A 17,001-nucleotide genomic window follows, 5' to 3' on the forward strand; every position below is an offset into this window, starting at 1 on the left:
TCAGATTGCGTGATCCTTCCATCTTACTTCAAAAAATTACAAAAATAGTCACCTGACTTGCACACTGGATTCCTTCCAAGGTGCACTTTTCTATGAAGGGGCTATGTTTCATGATTAGTTTCACTAATAAGGACTCAAATCGAGGAAGGCCATAGTGAGAAATTGTCTTTGCTGTTAACGTTACCAAACTATGAAAGCTGTATGGAAATCTAAGTGCTTTCAATTCCAATATTTACGACACAGAAAGAAAACTGTATTAACACAACTGGGAAAAGCAGGGACAAACTCTCCCCTGGCTGCTACTGAGGTTCACCAGGAGGGTCAGCTTCAGTTGGCTTTGCACATTCCAAGCGTCTCTCCAGTACTGCCAGTAATATAAATATGGATCAAGGACAACTAAGTTGGTTCTGCACTTAGCCAGGTCAGGTCCAAAAAAGGGTTTATTAGCTCTGGCTCCATCATGCACTGCAGCAGTTAAATGCTTCTGGAGGTGCAAGACTTTAGAAGCTGTGTAGCTGTGTAGAAAACCCTCAAGTAGACCTTCATTCTCATCAGCGGCATGGCGCAGTCACAATTTGGCCTGAGAATCATCTATGTTACTTAAAATCATCATCATAACTGAATATGAAATTAAAAATGACTACAAAACTTTAAACAAAGGCACGCTTTTTAGAGACCAGTTCAGAATTTTTGTCTTTATAAAACATTTTACAAAACCTAAAGCTAACAGGGACGTTTCCAAGTAGAAATTCTTTTTAAAATATTTTGGGATTTTACATGTTACCACAACAGCAGGAACTCATGTTCAGTGCTCAGAAAGCAAACAAAACTCCAAAACTCTCCTAGGCTCCTCAACCAATTTTTATATTGATAATCTCGTTCAAAAGCAAGCAGCATGAAGATGCACCTGTGGCATATCTCATTTTAATCTGTTTTTAAACCAAATAATCATCCTTTAGCAGCCATCATTTTGGGGTATGTCAAGAATATCTCTCTGATAGCATTTTTTCCACCATTGGAATAGAGGAAAAAGTGGAAAGAAAAGAGGATGAATGAAGAAAATGAAGAAAATAGTCTCGTGTAAGGTAGCATATTTGACCATTTCATTTCTGACGTCATTATCCCAACGCAGCAAACCTCAGCATCGTGCTGAGTAATAACCATTCTCATATGGCAGGAACAAAAGGAAGAAAGATGTAAAGAAGGAACAGAAAAAGCATTAGTAATTATGCTTCTATATGCTTGTACTCATATCAACCACTAGATAACATGTACAAGTAGCTTAAATTTTCATCAAATGAGGAGTAAAAAAAAAAAGGCATCATTAATGGCATCATTGCATTCAAAGCAAAAAGAGGTGTTTAACATATACATACACACACTCAGTAAATCTATTTCATAATACTTCAACAAAATTACAAATTCTACAGGAATGTTTAAAACATGTTATTGTAACGCTTCCTACAGACTAATGTATTAAAATTCTGAGTGCTGTTTAAAACTTCATCACTTGAAAAAAATTCTTCTGCAATACTAATATATTATTATTTTTTTCAGGTGAAAAATAAAGCTTTGAGAAAACTGGAAAATCATTAAAAGAAACCAAAACCTGTTTATCAATTTTCCTTTTTCAAAGCTGATCTGAAGTTCATAGTGAAATTTTGAAGAAGAATAAGTTATTGGTAAATTTACTTTTAAAAATGCAAGAGAATATTTTCCAAGGTAACACACAAGAACAAGAGTACAGAGGTATACATCTCTGCTGTTCCTGTACACAGTTTATATACATGTGATTTGACAAATAATCCATAAAAGCCTAAATATTCCTAATCAGAGATTTCTTTAAGTACACGATTTATTTTTTTAAACTTTGTCTTCCTGTTAGAGTCTTGGCAACTTAAGCAAAGCTTGGCTAGGCAAAAAAAGAAAAAAAAAGTGTATAGGACTTGAGTGAAATCAGGAATTAATACGGTAGCAAACTGTGCACACTAAAACCTGTTTTCTTCTGTGATACAGAATACACAGCTGCTAAAGTCCACTCAAGAGGACAGAAATCTTTTTTCAGTTTGCATGGTAGCACAAACAGTAAAAAGGCAAGGTTTTGAATATGGTGAGTGATATTACAGCAGAGGAGTACATAAGGGGCTTGACTACTATCTTGAATACTCATAGCTTAATCTTGAAGGAGATCAGTTTGTTGCACACTTCTGAAGGAGGACAGAAAAATTCATAAAATTCTAATTAAATTGTGACTTGCTCTCATTTTCTACTATCAATTAATTACGCATAATTTAAAATAACATAAAAGGAGGATAAAACATTAATGATGACTGGAGGCAGCAACATGACAAATTACGTGAAGGAGAGAAAAAAAAAATTCATAAATTATTTGCCCCACAGAACCACAAATATAGCTCGGGACCATAACAAAAAGGTAATCATAGTTGAGTGGCCTTAATTTATCACTGAAAAAAGTAATTTTTTTTCTTATAATAATGAAAAGTCTAAGTAACAGACCAGTTCTTTTTCAATTCCAAATATAGGATGATTATCTTCTGGTTTTATCATATTCTATTTATTGTAGTTCTCACCAATGCTTAACTGAGATGGACACACACGTTTCTTGCAAAGTATTAAGAAAGAATATTTTGTAACTTTTGTAACTTTGCAACTTGCCAAAAATTCATGGGTGACTTCTGTGTGTTCTTGTAATGGCTTTCTTCTGAAAATCTTAAGACACATTCAGTACCTTAAAACCAAGTTTCTCTAGTAACTCCAGAGAAAGATCAGTGCATTCCCAGAGAGTTATTAATGCATTAGAATAACCATATCTCTTGCTAAGAATCAATACAGACATTATACTTCATAGAAAAATGAACTTAAACAAACAATGTAGTAAATTACCTAATCTGCTCCCATTTCTGGGCATTGCCATGAAAGAGCCGAGGCTGCCCCCTATGACGCTATGTGGTCTCCGTAAAGGGGGCTTCTTGAAAGATCCTGTGTATTGGTGGAGAAATGAGTGCATGCTGTGAGACGTTGGAGGCCTGCCATTCTTCACAATAGGCTCTACAATTCACAAGGATCAAAATATTCATTCCCACAAGCAAGTAGGAGTGTCAGGAACATGCCAGAAGGGGAAAAAAAAAGAAAAAAAGAAAAAAACCAGTTACTAGACAGGAAATCACCACTCTGGTAAGATTCTCTTTCATACTAACAGTAGACCATCATACTACTGCCATTTCTCTATTAACAAATTAATACAAAACACAGCATTAAGTATTACTCAAATTTCATTTTATTAAATTCTGTCACTCTGCTGCTGGATCAGTAAATGACCTGAATATACAGGCTAAAAATGTGAATAAAACCAGAACGTAGCTTTTAATATCAGTATTATTATTTTGTTCTGAATTAATAATTTGCCTTATTGCACAATGTTTCATCTTTAATTTAAACAGACCAGCTGTTACATCAACTCACATGATGAGCAAGTTCAACCACAAGCCTTTGGAAATATTCTGTCAAAATTTCTGAGGATCACTAGTAGCAAGGTCTCACTACTGGAAGTCCTTACAAGGAAACGTACCTGTCTATACCCACCAGAGCTGTCGTGCCGTAATTAAGGTTATTAACCTAAAGGATATCAAAATAATTAAGTTTCCAATGAGTTATTTTGGCTTTCTATTGGATTGTCTCTCAGACAGTTCACTGTGCTTAGACTTAAAACCAGGATTGTAAGATTTTTAAAAAATTATTATTTAGAAATGTTAGAAATCTTAAAATCTTATATACAAATATGCAGAGAAACTGAGTGTTCGGGTTCTCTCAGCAACCTGACTCTGCACACATGGACTAACACTCAAGGATTGCCATGGCACTAGAAGCAGTTTAACTCTAAAAAACACAGAAGCTTTTTTTTACCCCAACAAGAAGCAGAATAGACCTCAACTTGTATTGATTGTCACAAAACTGGACTTATCAGAACCACTGATGAAGTCATTCATACAAAAAATTAAAGAAGAAATACCCAGAGGTCAGAGTCACCTGGCAGCTATGTACCAGGAAAAAGACCAGAAGATAAGCCTAAAGAACACTTTAGATTCAAGTAATTTTTTTTTTCTCCATCATTTGATTATTATTCCCATTACAGATATATGTGGTTTGCTACTATTCGGAAGACAGAAAAGGCAGCAGCCACGCATTGAGCGGCCGCAGCGTGAGTGCTACTGAATGGACTGGCACCTTCTGAGGCGTTTCTGGAGCCACTGCTCCCAGGGCATAACACAGCTGGGATCTGCTCTGAGTTTCACTCACGCCTGCTGGGACAGGGAGCGGTCTGGGATGCTACTTCATCACCCCGACTTACGTTCTTACATGCAGGGACCTCAAAATGCTTTCCCTTCCAAAATAAGAGAAGAAGAATAATATACCTAGAAGAACTTATGGAAAGCAGAATTTCAGTGGTGAAGGAAAATAACAGCAACAAATACCTAATAACCTAAGGAAAACAGGATCCTGAAGGGAACTCCCTCCTCTCCCCACAAGTAGAAAAACCTTTTGGATATATTATTATGATTGGTCTGAAGCAGAAAGACAGAAATACACAGAACTATCCAAGGACAGGCTGGTGACTTTAAAAAATAATTATAGAAGGAATTTTTGCATATAAGCATGAGTAAAAGTGATTTTTTTGTCTCACTGTATTACTCAGCTGCTGCAGGAAAAAAATAAATGCAAAAAAAATTGCTTCAGGCAGAAAATAGAACATGAAAGGACACATCAGCACTGTTACAAACCTGCCTGCATCTTTCGGTTAACATCATTCATAAACACAGCTTCAAACAGGAGAACATGAGGAAAAATACACCATACATCCGTGTGTATGTTCATGAAGCACAAACAGTGTCTTCACCTTCAAAACTCTGCATGTGTCTGTCCCAAATCCTTATTTCTGTTTCTAATAGATTGCATCATCCCTTTTGATTTAAGAGTGGTATCAGCTTCCTTCTTGTGAGGTTTCAACAACAAATTTATCCCAGGGCAGCAGGCAGCAAATTCCTCATCAATTTTTGAATAGAATCTATTACTACTTCCACATGACAGGAAACAGGTTCACATACAGCACAACTACTGCTTTTGCTTTTTATATATAAAAATTTGCTTTCTGCTTTCCAACTTTCTTACTAATCTTTTATTTGAATTTGATCTAGTTTCTAGACTAAAAACCTCACACTGTGTTTAAACACAGTGCTCAACAAATGAATGGTAACACTGAAAATCCAAATACCTGATGAGTACCTAGTTTGTTCTGTTGAGACAGTCATCACTGGTTATAACTACAATGCTTGGTGGGTTTTAGTGGCTAGTTTGCATAATTTTAAAGTTACTACTCAGTCTGTATTCCTTAACTAAGCAATAAATAATATATATTAAGCATGGAATTCCACGTTATTTTAATTGTTTCTAAAACTAAATTTTTATTAAAAAAAGAGAGCAAACTCAGAGAGATGTTTTTTCTGGGAAACTCTGGGAAATAAATCTCTCCTCCCTTCCACCAAGCCCTGCTACGCCAAGCAAAGCAAAAGTCCCTCAGTTTTTTGTTTTGTTTTAAAGCCCTAATAATAAACCTAGGAAGAAACTTCTCAGATCTTTTTTGGTAGTACTGCTAAATATCACTAAAATATTTTTTAGCTCTGCCACTAATGTCAGTAGCCTTACACTTTGGAGGATAACTTAAAGCTTGAGCAAGTGCTGAGACAAGACTGATGCTTGGTAACTGAAAATGCATCTCCCATGGCAAGAGTATTGTCTTGCACACAAAAATGCAAATTCTGCATCAAAGTAAACATGACTTTTCTCATCCTGATGAGGAACTGAAGATGCCAGGATAGATCTCAACAAAGGTCGGAGAAGCACCAACGGCAGCACAGGAAAGGGGCAGGGCCATACGGCTGGAAGAAAAACTCTGCCTCAGCCATCCTGGCCACCCATACCCACCTCTGTATATTTGCAGTCGCTGAGGATTCCAGTAGCATTAACCACACTGGAGTGTATGCAGACATGTGGACTACAGCTGCATTCACGGAGCACAGAGTTGATAATTTCCCTTGTATGTTATGGCTTTTGTCTACTCATGCTAAAATTCATCTATCTCCACGAACCGTGTAACGCATAAAAAAGGAAAGAGTTTAGGAATACACTGAATGACTAAGTAGAGATTGAGTTCTATGTTCATTAATAACATGACAGTGTGATGAACAGAGCTGATTGTTTAAAAAAGTTGTTTTCCTCATGGCACTGGTAGATTTGCATGTGTTTGACAATTCAAAACAAAATTCCTAAAATATCCTAACAATAAGATCCAATTATACAGAAATAACTTTTGCCATCATAGGCAACTACTACCTTCCCGCACTGTCGTAAGTACTGTTCTAAATTATGGAGCCTATTACAAAATTTAGCAACACTTTAGGTCATGCAGTAGGACAGGCGTAACTACTGACAGACAATGAAATGAAGGTTACAAAAAAACTCTCAGATTACTAGTATACTTCTAAGAGAAGTATTAATAGTACTTGCTTACAACTTTTTTTTTAAATCCTAGTACACATTCGTTTACAAAAAGGAGGGATTGTATGGCATTTTATGATGGTATAACATATAGACTTGTGGTCTGGAAAAGTATTTTTTGTTATACAGAGTTAAGTTTGCAACATCATATGCTAGAAACTTTTAAAGAAACATTCACATGAATTCTGCATTGTGTGCTGCTTCCTCCCTGCAAACGTGACAGTTAACAGCTAAAAGCTGGAACAAATATTGAAAACGATCAAGCAAACTCTTGCTGGAAATGAATTTACAAGACTCTTTATTATTATTTTTGTGAATTTATGAGATACAAGATTTGAAGAAAGTGCTTTTGAAAGAAGTATTTCACTGCTTCTGTCCAAATATCCCTAAGTACTTCTTCCAAAATTACAATTTCATTTAATTCACTTGAATTCACTTTTTTGAGGATTATTAATATGTTGAATCACTACATTTATAGGGTAACACTGAAGTTTTTAAGGTGTGGATTTAGTGCAACGGCCTGGTCTTGAATAAGAGGACTCAAAACTGTAAAAGTTAAATGCCTTTATTACATACATCTATAAATTGCTTCTTATAATTTTATCTCTGTGATTATAGGTTCAGTTTGTCTTTAAAAAAATGTTTCCCTATATAAAACTCACAAACATTCCTTATGTTAGTGTCACTGTACTTGGTAAATATAACTCAGTAACCATTTAAAGGTTTAGCTGACATGACGGAGTGGTTTCCAGTAGCACAGTAGGTATTTTCATGGTGCTATTGGTTTAATACTCAGCCGCAGCCAAAATGAATGATAGAAATTAAGAGGGGAGTAGAAAAACACCAGAAAATCACTATGCAAGTGTATGGATCTACTGCATTTTGATTATCATGAACAGTTCTGGTCTTCCTCTCTCAAATAAATTAAAACTGCAGAACTATGATACAAACGACAGACTTATAGGAGGGCTGAAGAGGACACCTAGAAATCAGCTGCATCCACCACCACCTCCCTCCAGCACAAGAATGAGGGTCACTGAAAAAGAAACTGTGGCAGATTGCACATGCCACACGGAAGCGGTTCTTCACAGCCCTCAGCCTGTGGAAAGTCCTCACCACAGGATGACTATCAGAAGTTTGCAAGACTCAAAGGGAGACTGAACAAGAAATCTGCTCAGGGTTACTAACTGCACAGAGACTTGCCTCGTTCAGGAAGTCTCTGCACTAGAAACTAGTACAGTACTCTGGAGAAATGCTGTTATATTTTGGGATCTAATCTTAGACTTGCCCCTAAATGTCATCCTCAGAGACCGGAGAACAGCCAGGCAGATCTCCAGCCATCCTCACGGAGCAAGACTTCTGCAGCACCTGGGCAGCTTTTGCATGTTGACTCATGCTGGCACAACCATTCCAGCGAGGGCCTTATTAATTATTAATGTCTAGTTCTCTTTCCTCACTCTGCTCTGTAATCTGTAACTCCAAGCTGATAAAATTTGTAAAAATGGAAAGTGAGCTGAAAGAGAGACTTCTCAGTTGTTCTTTTTAAATTGTGTTTGGTCAGTTGTTGTTATATTATCTTCTTATTTTGGCTACAGAACATTTCATCTTTCACTCATCTTTCAAGGAATGTCAGCTCAATTCTTAAATTTCTTACAGAACTACGAAGCTATCATGCAAATCTAGTCTTTAAATGTAAAATACACCCACACACTTTTCTTTTAATGCCACATCCATGTTATCTTGCTAAATGTGCATCTTCAGCAAGGTTTAAAATTGGGCAAGGCATGGTGACTGCACTATTGTATTACTTGATTTTCAAGTCTGGCAGCAGCTGAGCTGCTGGTTTATTTCATTTTCCTGTATTTTTTGCATCCTATCATTCAAACTTCCGCTATTATTGACATAATGCAAAATAACTACACCACCACCATTCAAAGAAAATAATGTTTAAAATACAACAAGCCTGGCTTACAAATGTTATAAGAGTTGCTAGACCATGTTGTTGATCTGTTTTAGAATATACACCTATATTTTAAGAACTTAATACAGTACCCAGGAAGGTACCACTACTATGCTAAGTTTGAAATAATGCCAACACCAATGCTAATAAACATAAAGAGCTGAAAATAACTCAAATGAGTCGCTGAAATCTTTCAGTTGTGAAGTGACAGATATTTATGCTTGAACATAAGTGGACCTGATTTTATCTCATAATTATGAGAACTGCCAAAGTCAAGTAGAACAGTAGTGTACATAATCAAGAAGCTTGCCTGAGGAATTAGTTAAAACCAACTACTTTATGAGGTTATAAAGATGTCTCCTCTTTTTCCTTTAACTGCAATTTAAATTAACCACAAACCCTGACCTGAAATTACTCCCCAGTTAGGCAATTTTTCAATAAATCCCCAATGTTTCTTTTCCTTGTCCATTTTTCTTAACAAAGAGTCACACTACCACTTTCTTTCCTGTGCTGGATTTACTTAACTGGATTTAGTTAATCTGAGTTCCAGAGAGCCTGCAGAATTGCCTGGCATTTCTATGCAAGGCCTCAGACACTGACATACTGTCACACGTCAGTCAGCTGGTGGATTAAAGAAAGAAAGTGTTTTCATTAGGAATGTAAATGCATTTTAAACCACATTTTATGAATATCTAATACCACATACTCAACTACCTCTTTTTCTTTTTTTATGTCCTATGAGTATCTCTATTATGTGATAAAGAGACCAAGCTGGCTTTCAGATTTCACTGTCTAAATTTTGGAATAGTATTTGCTTCAGCTAGCTTTAATAAAAAATCAAAATCACCTGTCATACATGGTGACATTTTCCCTTAAATCAAGCATCTCTGATAGAGCTGAATAAGTCTGCAAGAAAATGTATTATTCAGTAACCACTATCCATTCTGGACATGGAAACCACACAAATATATATATTTTAATTTCATACAAATAAAGTACACAAAAGGAATTCTTTTTCTAATCAAAGTAAGACAGATTTTGCAGACCTAGCATTTATGATTTCTGATTTGGGTATATAATGGGGACTGAACCCAGGCACAGAATCACAGAATGATCTGGGTTGGAAGGGACCTCAAAGATCACCTAGTTCCAACCCCCCTGCCATGGGCAGGGACACCCTCCACTAGAGCATGTTGCCCAAAGCCCCATCCAACCTGGCCTTGAACACTTCCAGGAATGGGGCCTCCACAACCTCTTTGGGCAACCTGTTCCAGTGCCTCACCACCCTCACAGTAAAGCATTTCTTTCTAACATCTAATCTAAATCGACCCTCCTTCAGCTTGAACCCATTACCCCTTGTCCTGTCACTACACTCCCTGATAACCAGTCCCTCACCATCTTTCCTGTAGGCCCCCTTCAGAAACTGGTAAGCCGCAATTAGATCTCCCCGGAGCCACCTTTTCTCCAGGCTGAACAACCCCAACTCTCTCCATATTCTAAGGATGAACTTTTGTGTGACAGCAAGCCTGCCACAATTCACTGCTGCTACCAAAAAGGTGGCTCAAGGTCCTCCCCCAGGAAAAAAGAAGTGTAATTCTGATTTAGGTTTTTGAACTAGACCATCACGGGGCACACAGAGTGCGAGTGCTGACAGAAGGATGGAGGCAGAACTTCACTCGCCACTTTTGGATCGGCTCAACTATAACAAAATCTCACTAAACATCCTGAGAATCAGCTACTGGTTTTTATAGGACAAGACTCTCTGCAGTTTTTTTTCCACTCACCTTGACCTCATCCTTGCTCCAGAAAACTTCCAAGGTTGTTTTGGTTTTGTTTTTTTTCTTTTCCATTTCAACAGAGAATAGGGAATTGTCAAAAGTCTACATACGTGAAACTAAATCTTCATTCTCTAAACAGCCCTGCATTCATGAAGCTTGTGATCCATCACAGTAACCTTTTAAAACTATTTATATCCATTGTCTCAAATGCTACTGTCGTGTAGCTTGCTCATATTTTGGCATCATCTACTACACATTCATTTAACTAATCTAAATGTATGCCCTATTATGGGTTACTCAATTTTTACATGTCTGTTGGCAATAAAGATTGATTTTAATTTTTTTTCTGGACTTGCAATACAAAATATTTTGAACAAACTGCTTTTCTGAAGAAGCTGTTGTCAAGAAGCCCTTTATTTCTTCAGAAATCCTAAAATGTAGGCATGTGAATTTCTGACATCTTAGAGCTGGCATGCTGCACTGTACAGTATTTAATTACACTGCTGTGAGGCTGTCAGACCCACTCAGTAAAATTAGTTGATTGCAGGTGATGGCTCCCATGGAAGAAATATTTAAATAATCTGAAGTAGTTAGACATTTGCAATATCTGTACTCTCAGGGAGCTATATGAGGAGCATTGCACAAAATACTGTATATTTATACATTATTTTATGAGGTTTCTTCCTTGGACTCCATTATGTGATACCCAGGAAAATATTAAGTCATCCTAAAACTAGGGCAACCACTGGAAACCACATAAAACTGTGTTTGTTCATTAAATGAGACCTTGACTATTACAATATTAAAAACTTCGCAGAACCTCAAGGGATTCCCTCCCAAATTAATCCATTTGAGTACAGCAGTCATGTCCAGAGCAAATGCTCTTCACTTGGAAGACACAAGGCAAAAAATATTGGTAGCACATTTGAAGAAATGTGCTGACAGAAACTTAAAGAAACTCAGTTTCTCCCAGAAATTAAGAACCACAATGATTAAAATGCCACTGTAATGTCCTGTAAACTCTTTTTTTTTTAAATTTGGGATGGAAAGGACAGAAACTTTTCCAAGGAGTTTGTTCAAACTACAAAACCAAGAGATAAGACACAAGGCAAAAAATGAGATCAAGACATCTAAAAAGCACTACAAAAAGCCTTTCAAAGTTGACTTCACATACAGTAAGGTTTTGCCTTTGGTCTAGGTACTGAGACAAAGACGATCACAACCAGATGTGAAATACTGAAAGAAGAGTATCTGCCCTTGAGGTTTATATATTTCATACCGTTTAAAAGATAATTCTCAAGACAGCACTTTTGGTCATCAGAACACATATTGGAACACAAGTCTGCTAGTCCCATATCTCCTATCCCATATGCATGACACACTATCAGTTACTTATCTTCCTTCTAAAAAGAGTAACTCCAGAAAGCATCGCACTACACTAAATCCTTCAGAACGCTGTCAGGTACAATTTAAATCAACGTGAGTCAGCATCGTAGCCAAGATACAAGCATCCCTGGCCTCCATCCTTGCCTTCCCACACACAACTACCCTGTAGCTCCCAACGCAAACATCTGTGAGGCCACAATGCCAATCAAATCAGGAAACAGAGGACCTGGCTCCTTTTTGCCCTACTTTCAGAAATAACGGTGTTGGCTAGTTACATCTATTTTACTCTAACGTACTTAACAAGTCCATCTGAATGCCATTTGAGAACAAATCTCTACATATCCATCGGTGAGCCTACGCTAGCAGAAATTTGGTGTATTTACAGAGTCCACTTCTGCATCTAAGCACCATGTTCTCCTGCCAAATTTGCGTTCTGCTTGTCAAGGAAAACGCTTATGAGAGGACAACAACCCCCCCACCCCAAGACTACAGGTCTCTGCAGCACACTTTCAGGCACTGAATTTTCATGCTCATTTGACTTTATAAGCACTTCCACACATGAATAGAGCCTCCAGGTTTTGTGGGAAGAAGCAAATTAAAACAGAAGGGAAGAAAGAACACTATGTTGTACAGGGTACGTGGGATGGAGAAACCATACTGAACAGTAATAAGAAAAATTGATGTATGCCACAGCACAGAAGGGTACATACGGACTATAATAAAAACATCATCAGGACGGTGTGAGGGACAGTACAAGGTTCAGTATTTAGCTGTGAAAACTGCCAGTTATTTGCAGCAATCTGTAGCTTTAGAATGAGCTCTAGCACTTCTGGGGATTTTTTTGTTCCCCCCTCCCCCCAATATTTTTATTTTGATACTTTCCTCCAGTATCAACAGAGAAATTGTCTTGTTTTATTACCAGTAAGTATTTCTGTGCTCATATTTTCAATTCAAGAATATTGTCTTGAAAATATGTTGCAACACACTGTTTTCCTTCCATACTCAAGGAATCACACATAGCAGATGGAATGGGAGTTTCTCAGCTGTACTGAAGATGATATGAAATGACTACAACTACAAAGACATTTGGATGTTCTGAGACAGTACTGCAATGTGTCAATTTTTATAAACATTCATTCCTCTTATCAGAGTAATAACTAGTCATTAAGGCCTTAAACCTAAAAAACACTTACGCACTTTACTGTAGCTGATCCTTCCATTATTACTCACACCTGTAAAATTACAAAAAAATTATGCAAGTGTTTGTGAAACTGGATCCTATGATCACATCACCGAGCTAAAACAGACCAAATGGAGATAATTATTCTAAAAATTCCTTAAGCCATCTCTATCAGAAGCTCACTTGTTTGGTTTAGTATGTATGTGCATATATCTAAATATAAAAATAAAAACTGGCAATACAGAATGGCTTTCCAAGATACGTGCAAGAGCTGTGGATGTATTTTTGAATATATCTTGAAATTCTTCTTAAAAGCATGCTCAGAACTTGTGATAATGTATTTTATAATATTAGACAATACGGCCACATTTTTCGCTTTCATTAGGGAGCATATTCATATGTATTTAAAGTATTTGCATAAATTTTACAGTTAATTGGGCTTTAAATATGCATGATTTGGATGTTACTTCTAGCCAAATTTCATTAGTATGTCATAGGCAAAGAAAAATTTCAGGAGCAAATTTAGTTGTCAACTGCTACAAATTACCATTTAGTATTTTTAATATTAATCTGAATACATATATTAAGGTAAAACCTAGAATTAGAAAAGCAAGCCGGCACATTGTTAGTGTGCTTGAATCAAGACAAAATGAAAAATAAACAACAAATGGCCAACTAATTGGTTTTATATGTTGAAACAGAGACCATGAAAAGCTGCTGCATTTAGATAAAAGAATAGCCCAAAGTATACTTCATACAGTCCACAGTTCATAAGGCTTCAGACAGATATTAGGCATTTCACTGGTCCCTCTATTTTTATGGTTTAAGCAGCTGATTTTGCTGCTTCCTCACCCAGAAGCCAATTATGATGAACATCATTTGTAAGGCAGATTTAATTATATATAGGTTTCTGTTCACTAAATATCTGATGGTGTTCCAAAAAACCCAAAACTAAAACTGTTGGTTATTCTACATTCAATGCAACAGCTCTGTGCTACTGCGTTGAACAATATGGGTTGATCCCTGCTAATCCCATTTTGCTGCTGATGGATGAGTGCTGCACACTGAGGTTGTACTGACATCACGCAATGAAGGAGGCTGTGAAAATGGGATGAAATGGGATCGCATACAAAAGGTTAGCTGATTCAGTGGTATCAATGCACTGCAAAGAAATTAAAAGTTACATATCTATTTTTATGTCTGCGAACTGCAAATGGGACAATTTGTTCTGCATTAGGAGTACTGTTCTTTAAGAGTAAATCTTCAAACAACCCACTCAAGGCTGGAGCTAATGACAAAGTGGGTCTCTGGATTGGAGCAGCAGTTATTTGAAATCAAAGGCGATTGTTCTGGGAAAGGAAATGTGTGCCAGAGGGCTGAACAAGACAGGTTATTTTAAAAGGGTGACCCTGAAGAAAGGTCCCTGATACTATGTGCACATGATCTACACCTGGAATTGCAGTGCTGAACTAGAACTTGATAAAGATTTTACAGGACATGTATGTGAAAATCAGATAGAGATGAGCGTGGATCCCAGGTCAGCACAGATGTGGTTTTCTGTGGATGTAGCCTCTACAACCTCTAAGGTCCAGTAACACAGCCATTTTCCAGGAAGGGAAAAAGCTGGCTTGTATAAAATCAAATCCTTCCGTGAACACAGCCATCAGAATAGAGTGACAGGAGACAAGAGGGGTGATTTGCTAGGAAGAAAAAAATAAAACAAAGTTGGACAACAACAATGAAAAAAAAATTTTGCTGTAAAGGCCTTCAGTGTTCAGGGTCTATCCTTGCCTTCTGGCATGAGAACAGCTGCAACACCCTTCAATTCTCATTTCTCAAGTTCATGATGTAATAACGGTTGAAAATAAACCACATATGAAGAACCACTTTCTGAAGACTGTTTGTATCCATGACTTTGATTCTCTGTACATCAAGATATTAGCTTGCCTTTGATTTACTAGGCTGTGCTTTTTAAGTTCCTTTAGGACAGATCCAAAGCCTGCGAACTGGGCACATTTGTGTTTCTCTGTTCCACAGGGTAAAGGAGCTGTTTATTCTTCTTAAAAGCAAAACTAGGGAGCTGGTTACTCCTGCCTTCTGAGATCAGCACTATCGCAGTAAAAGATGCACTTTCAAAATCTTAATGCAGCTATCACTTTATAAACTATTTTTCAAGAGACTACATCCTCTCATGTGTCCGAGCCGGGTTATTTACAGTTAGTACGGGCTTCTTAGCACTTTGATTTGACAAGATGCTAAGACAAAACTTTCTCATTTAAGCACTCCTCTGTAAGTCTTTTTTTTAATACTGTCCACTGGAGGATTTTTTCCAGGCTATGTTCTCTGCCAGACTTGTCTTTCACCAAAAAAGAGAACTCATTTCCTGACTGTTTTTTCCAGCAATTGTTGTTGCCTAAACCCTGATTCCTATGGTCTGAGAAATGCTCCTTCCAAAATGTCTCGATCTGTGGGAGAGTTAGAGCTTCCTTTAGAAAAGCAGGACTAGCTGGTGTAGCAAGCATTTTTCTAACCCTACTTTCTAAGAAAAGGAGGGTTGGAAAGGAAAAAACAAAGGAAGCCAAAAATCCACAAAGTAGTATCCTGTTCATCTCTGCAAGATCAAAGATAGGACAGATACTAATATCTGCATTCTACAAGTATCGGAAAAAGGAAGCAAATGTCAGTAAAACTTTTTAAAATTCCATGAAATTATGAGTTAAAGATTACACATAGCAACAGTACAGTTTATATTTACTATCCTTCCTCTTTCAAGAGGATCAATAACACTTAAACGTATCCAAAGATACCCTACTAAGGCATTAACAATGTTTTGCAGTTGCAAGCATAGCATGTACTGTATCACACAATATTAGCATATAAGCTTCCTTTTGGCCAATGCAATAATGGGTAAAGCAAAATAAAAGGAGAACTAGAAGCTAAATAATGAATTTTTTTATTAGAAGCATTTTCTTCAATTGTGTTTTTATCACTTTAAATATCTACTAAGAAGTTAAGTTTGTCAAAGCTTGGTAATAAGCATGCAGATGACATCTAAGTATTGCTGTTTGAGATAATTCGCATAAATATTACAAACTGTAAATAGATTCATACATGGTTTAAGATGGCATAAGCTCATACTTCTGCAAATGAGTTTTTGTGTCCTCTGTCCCTTGAGCTGGCACCCAGAACATGATCCAGTTTAAAATAAAATTCCTGGATCCAGTTTTCAACTGAATTCATTCAGTAACCCAGTTCACCACATTCACTGGTGCTGGTGCCAATTTTTTGATATTCACTTCCCAGCATGAAAGTAATATTCTTTGCACTTATTTGCATAATTAAATCACTCTGTCAGAAGTATATACAGGTCTGAACAAAATATGCATCAGTAACAAAGGCTAATACAAGTGAAACCACGTGGGACAACTGCTCAGTGTCTCAGAAAGTACTTTATAGACATCAGTGAAAAAAAAGCTACAATTATTGTTTCAGAGTAGATCTATTGTATCAACACATAAAAAGTTGCAATAAACATCATTTTCCAAACTATTGGGCATGGTCCATGATGAAGACAGGACAATAGCAATGAATATACCTGGGATTATGGGTAAAAATGTAAAATATGAATAGCTTTGTTTTGCCACAGGTAAATTCAGCTTTTAAAAGCTTGGTATGCAATAGATTTTGGATGGGGTTTTAAAAGTCCGCAGGGCAAATTCCATTGCCTCTACTTCTGCTCAAATTTCCCAGGTCTGTCAGTTTTCAATAGGAAAATTCAGAATCATTTATTGGTGTGAAGAAAAAAAAAATTCAGATCACTTGATACTTGAGAAAATCTTAGATGTCAGCAGAGCAACAAATAACACTCATCAGCATAGAAGATGAAATATGGCTTAAAAGCTGCAGCCCAGGAAACAGAACAAAGCAACAAAATCTCTTCCAGTCATTATTACTGCAGTTTGCATTCAAAAGCGGTATCATCATTAATGCGAACTTTTTAGCAGCTCGTACATTTATGGGATCAGCCAAAGACCTGCGTAAGAATACACAGACAAGCTAGTTAACCTGAATGTTTCTAGCTGCCTTCATACTGCTGAAGAGAAACACTATTCAGAGACATGAAG

The 17,001-nt window shown here is 36.9% G+C and overlaps 1 protein-coding gene across 11 annotated transcripts in view; it reads right to left on the reverse strand.

Annotated features, from left to right (window-relative positions):
• The window catches only part of CDK17 (cyclin dependent kinase 17), a 118,220-nt gene that overhangs the window by 41,496 nt on the left and 59,723 nt on the right, over positions 1–17,001 (reverse strand). For 7 of the 11 annotated variants that reach the window (XM_054815424.1, XM_054815232.1, XM_054815325.1 and 4 more), the window contains 2 exons: positions 12,891–12,929; positions 2,905–3,069 (listed from right to left, as the gene is read on the reverse strand). In XM_054815424.1, the coding sequence (XP_054671399.1) occupies positions 2,905–3,069; positions 12,891–12,929 (204 nt within the window). The remainder of the gene's footprint in view (positions 1–2,904; positions 3,070–12,890; positions 12,930–17,001) is intronic. The other 4 variants (XM_054815511.1, XM_054815882.1, XM_054815602.1 and 1 more) reach the window with 1 other exon arrangement.

Source organism: Grus americana, chromosome 1 (genome assembly GCF_028858705.1).
Source record: "Grus americana isolate bGruAme1 chromosome 1, bGruAme1.mat, whole genome shotgun sequence".
Taxonomy (NCBI): Eukaryota; Metazoa; Chordata; class Aves; order Gruiformes; family Gruidae; genus Grus; species Grus americana.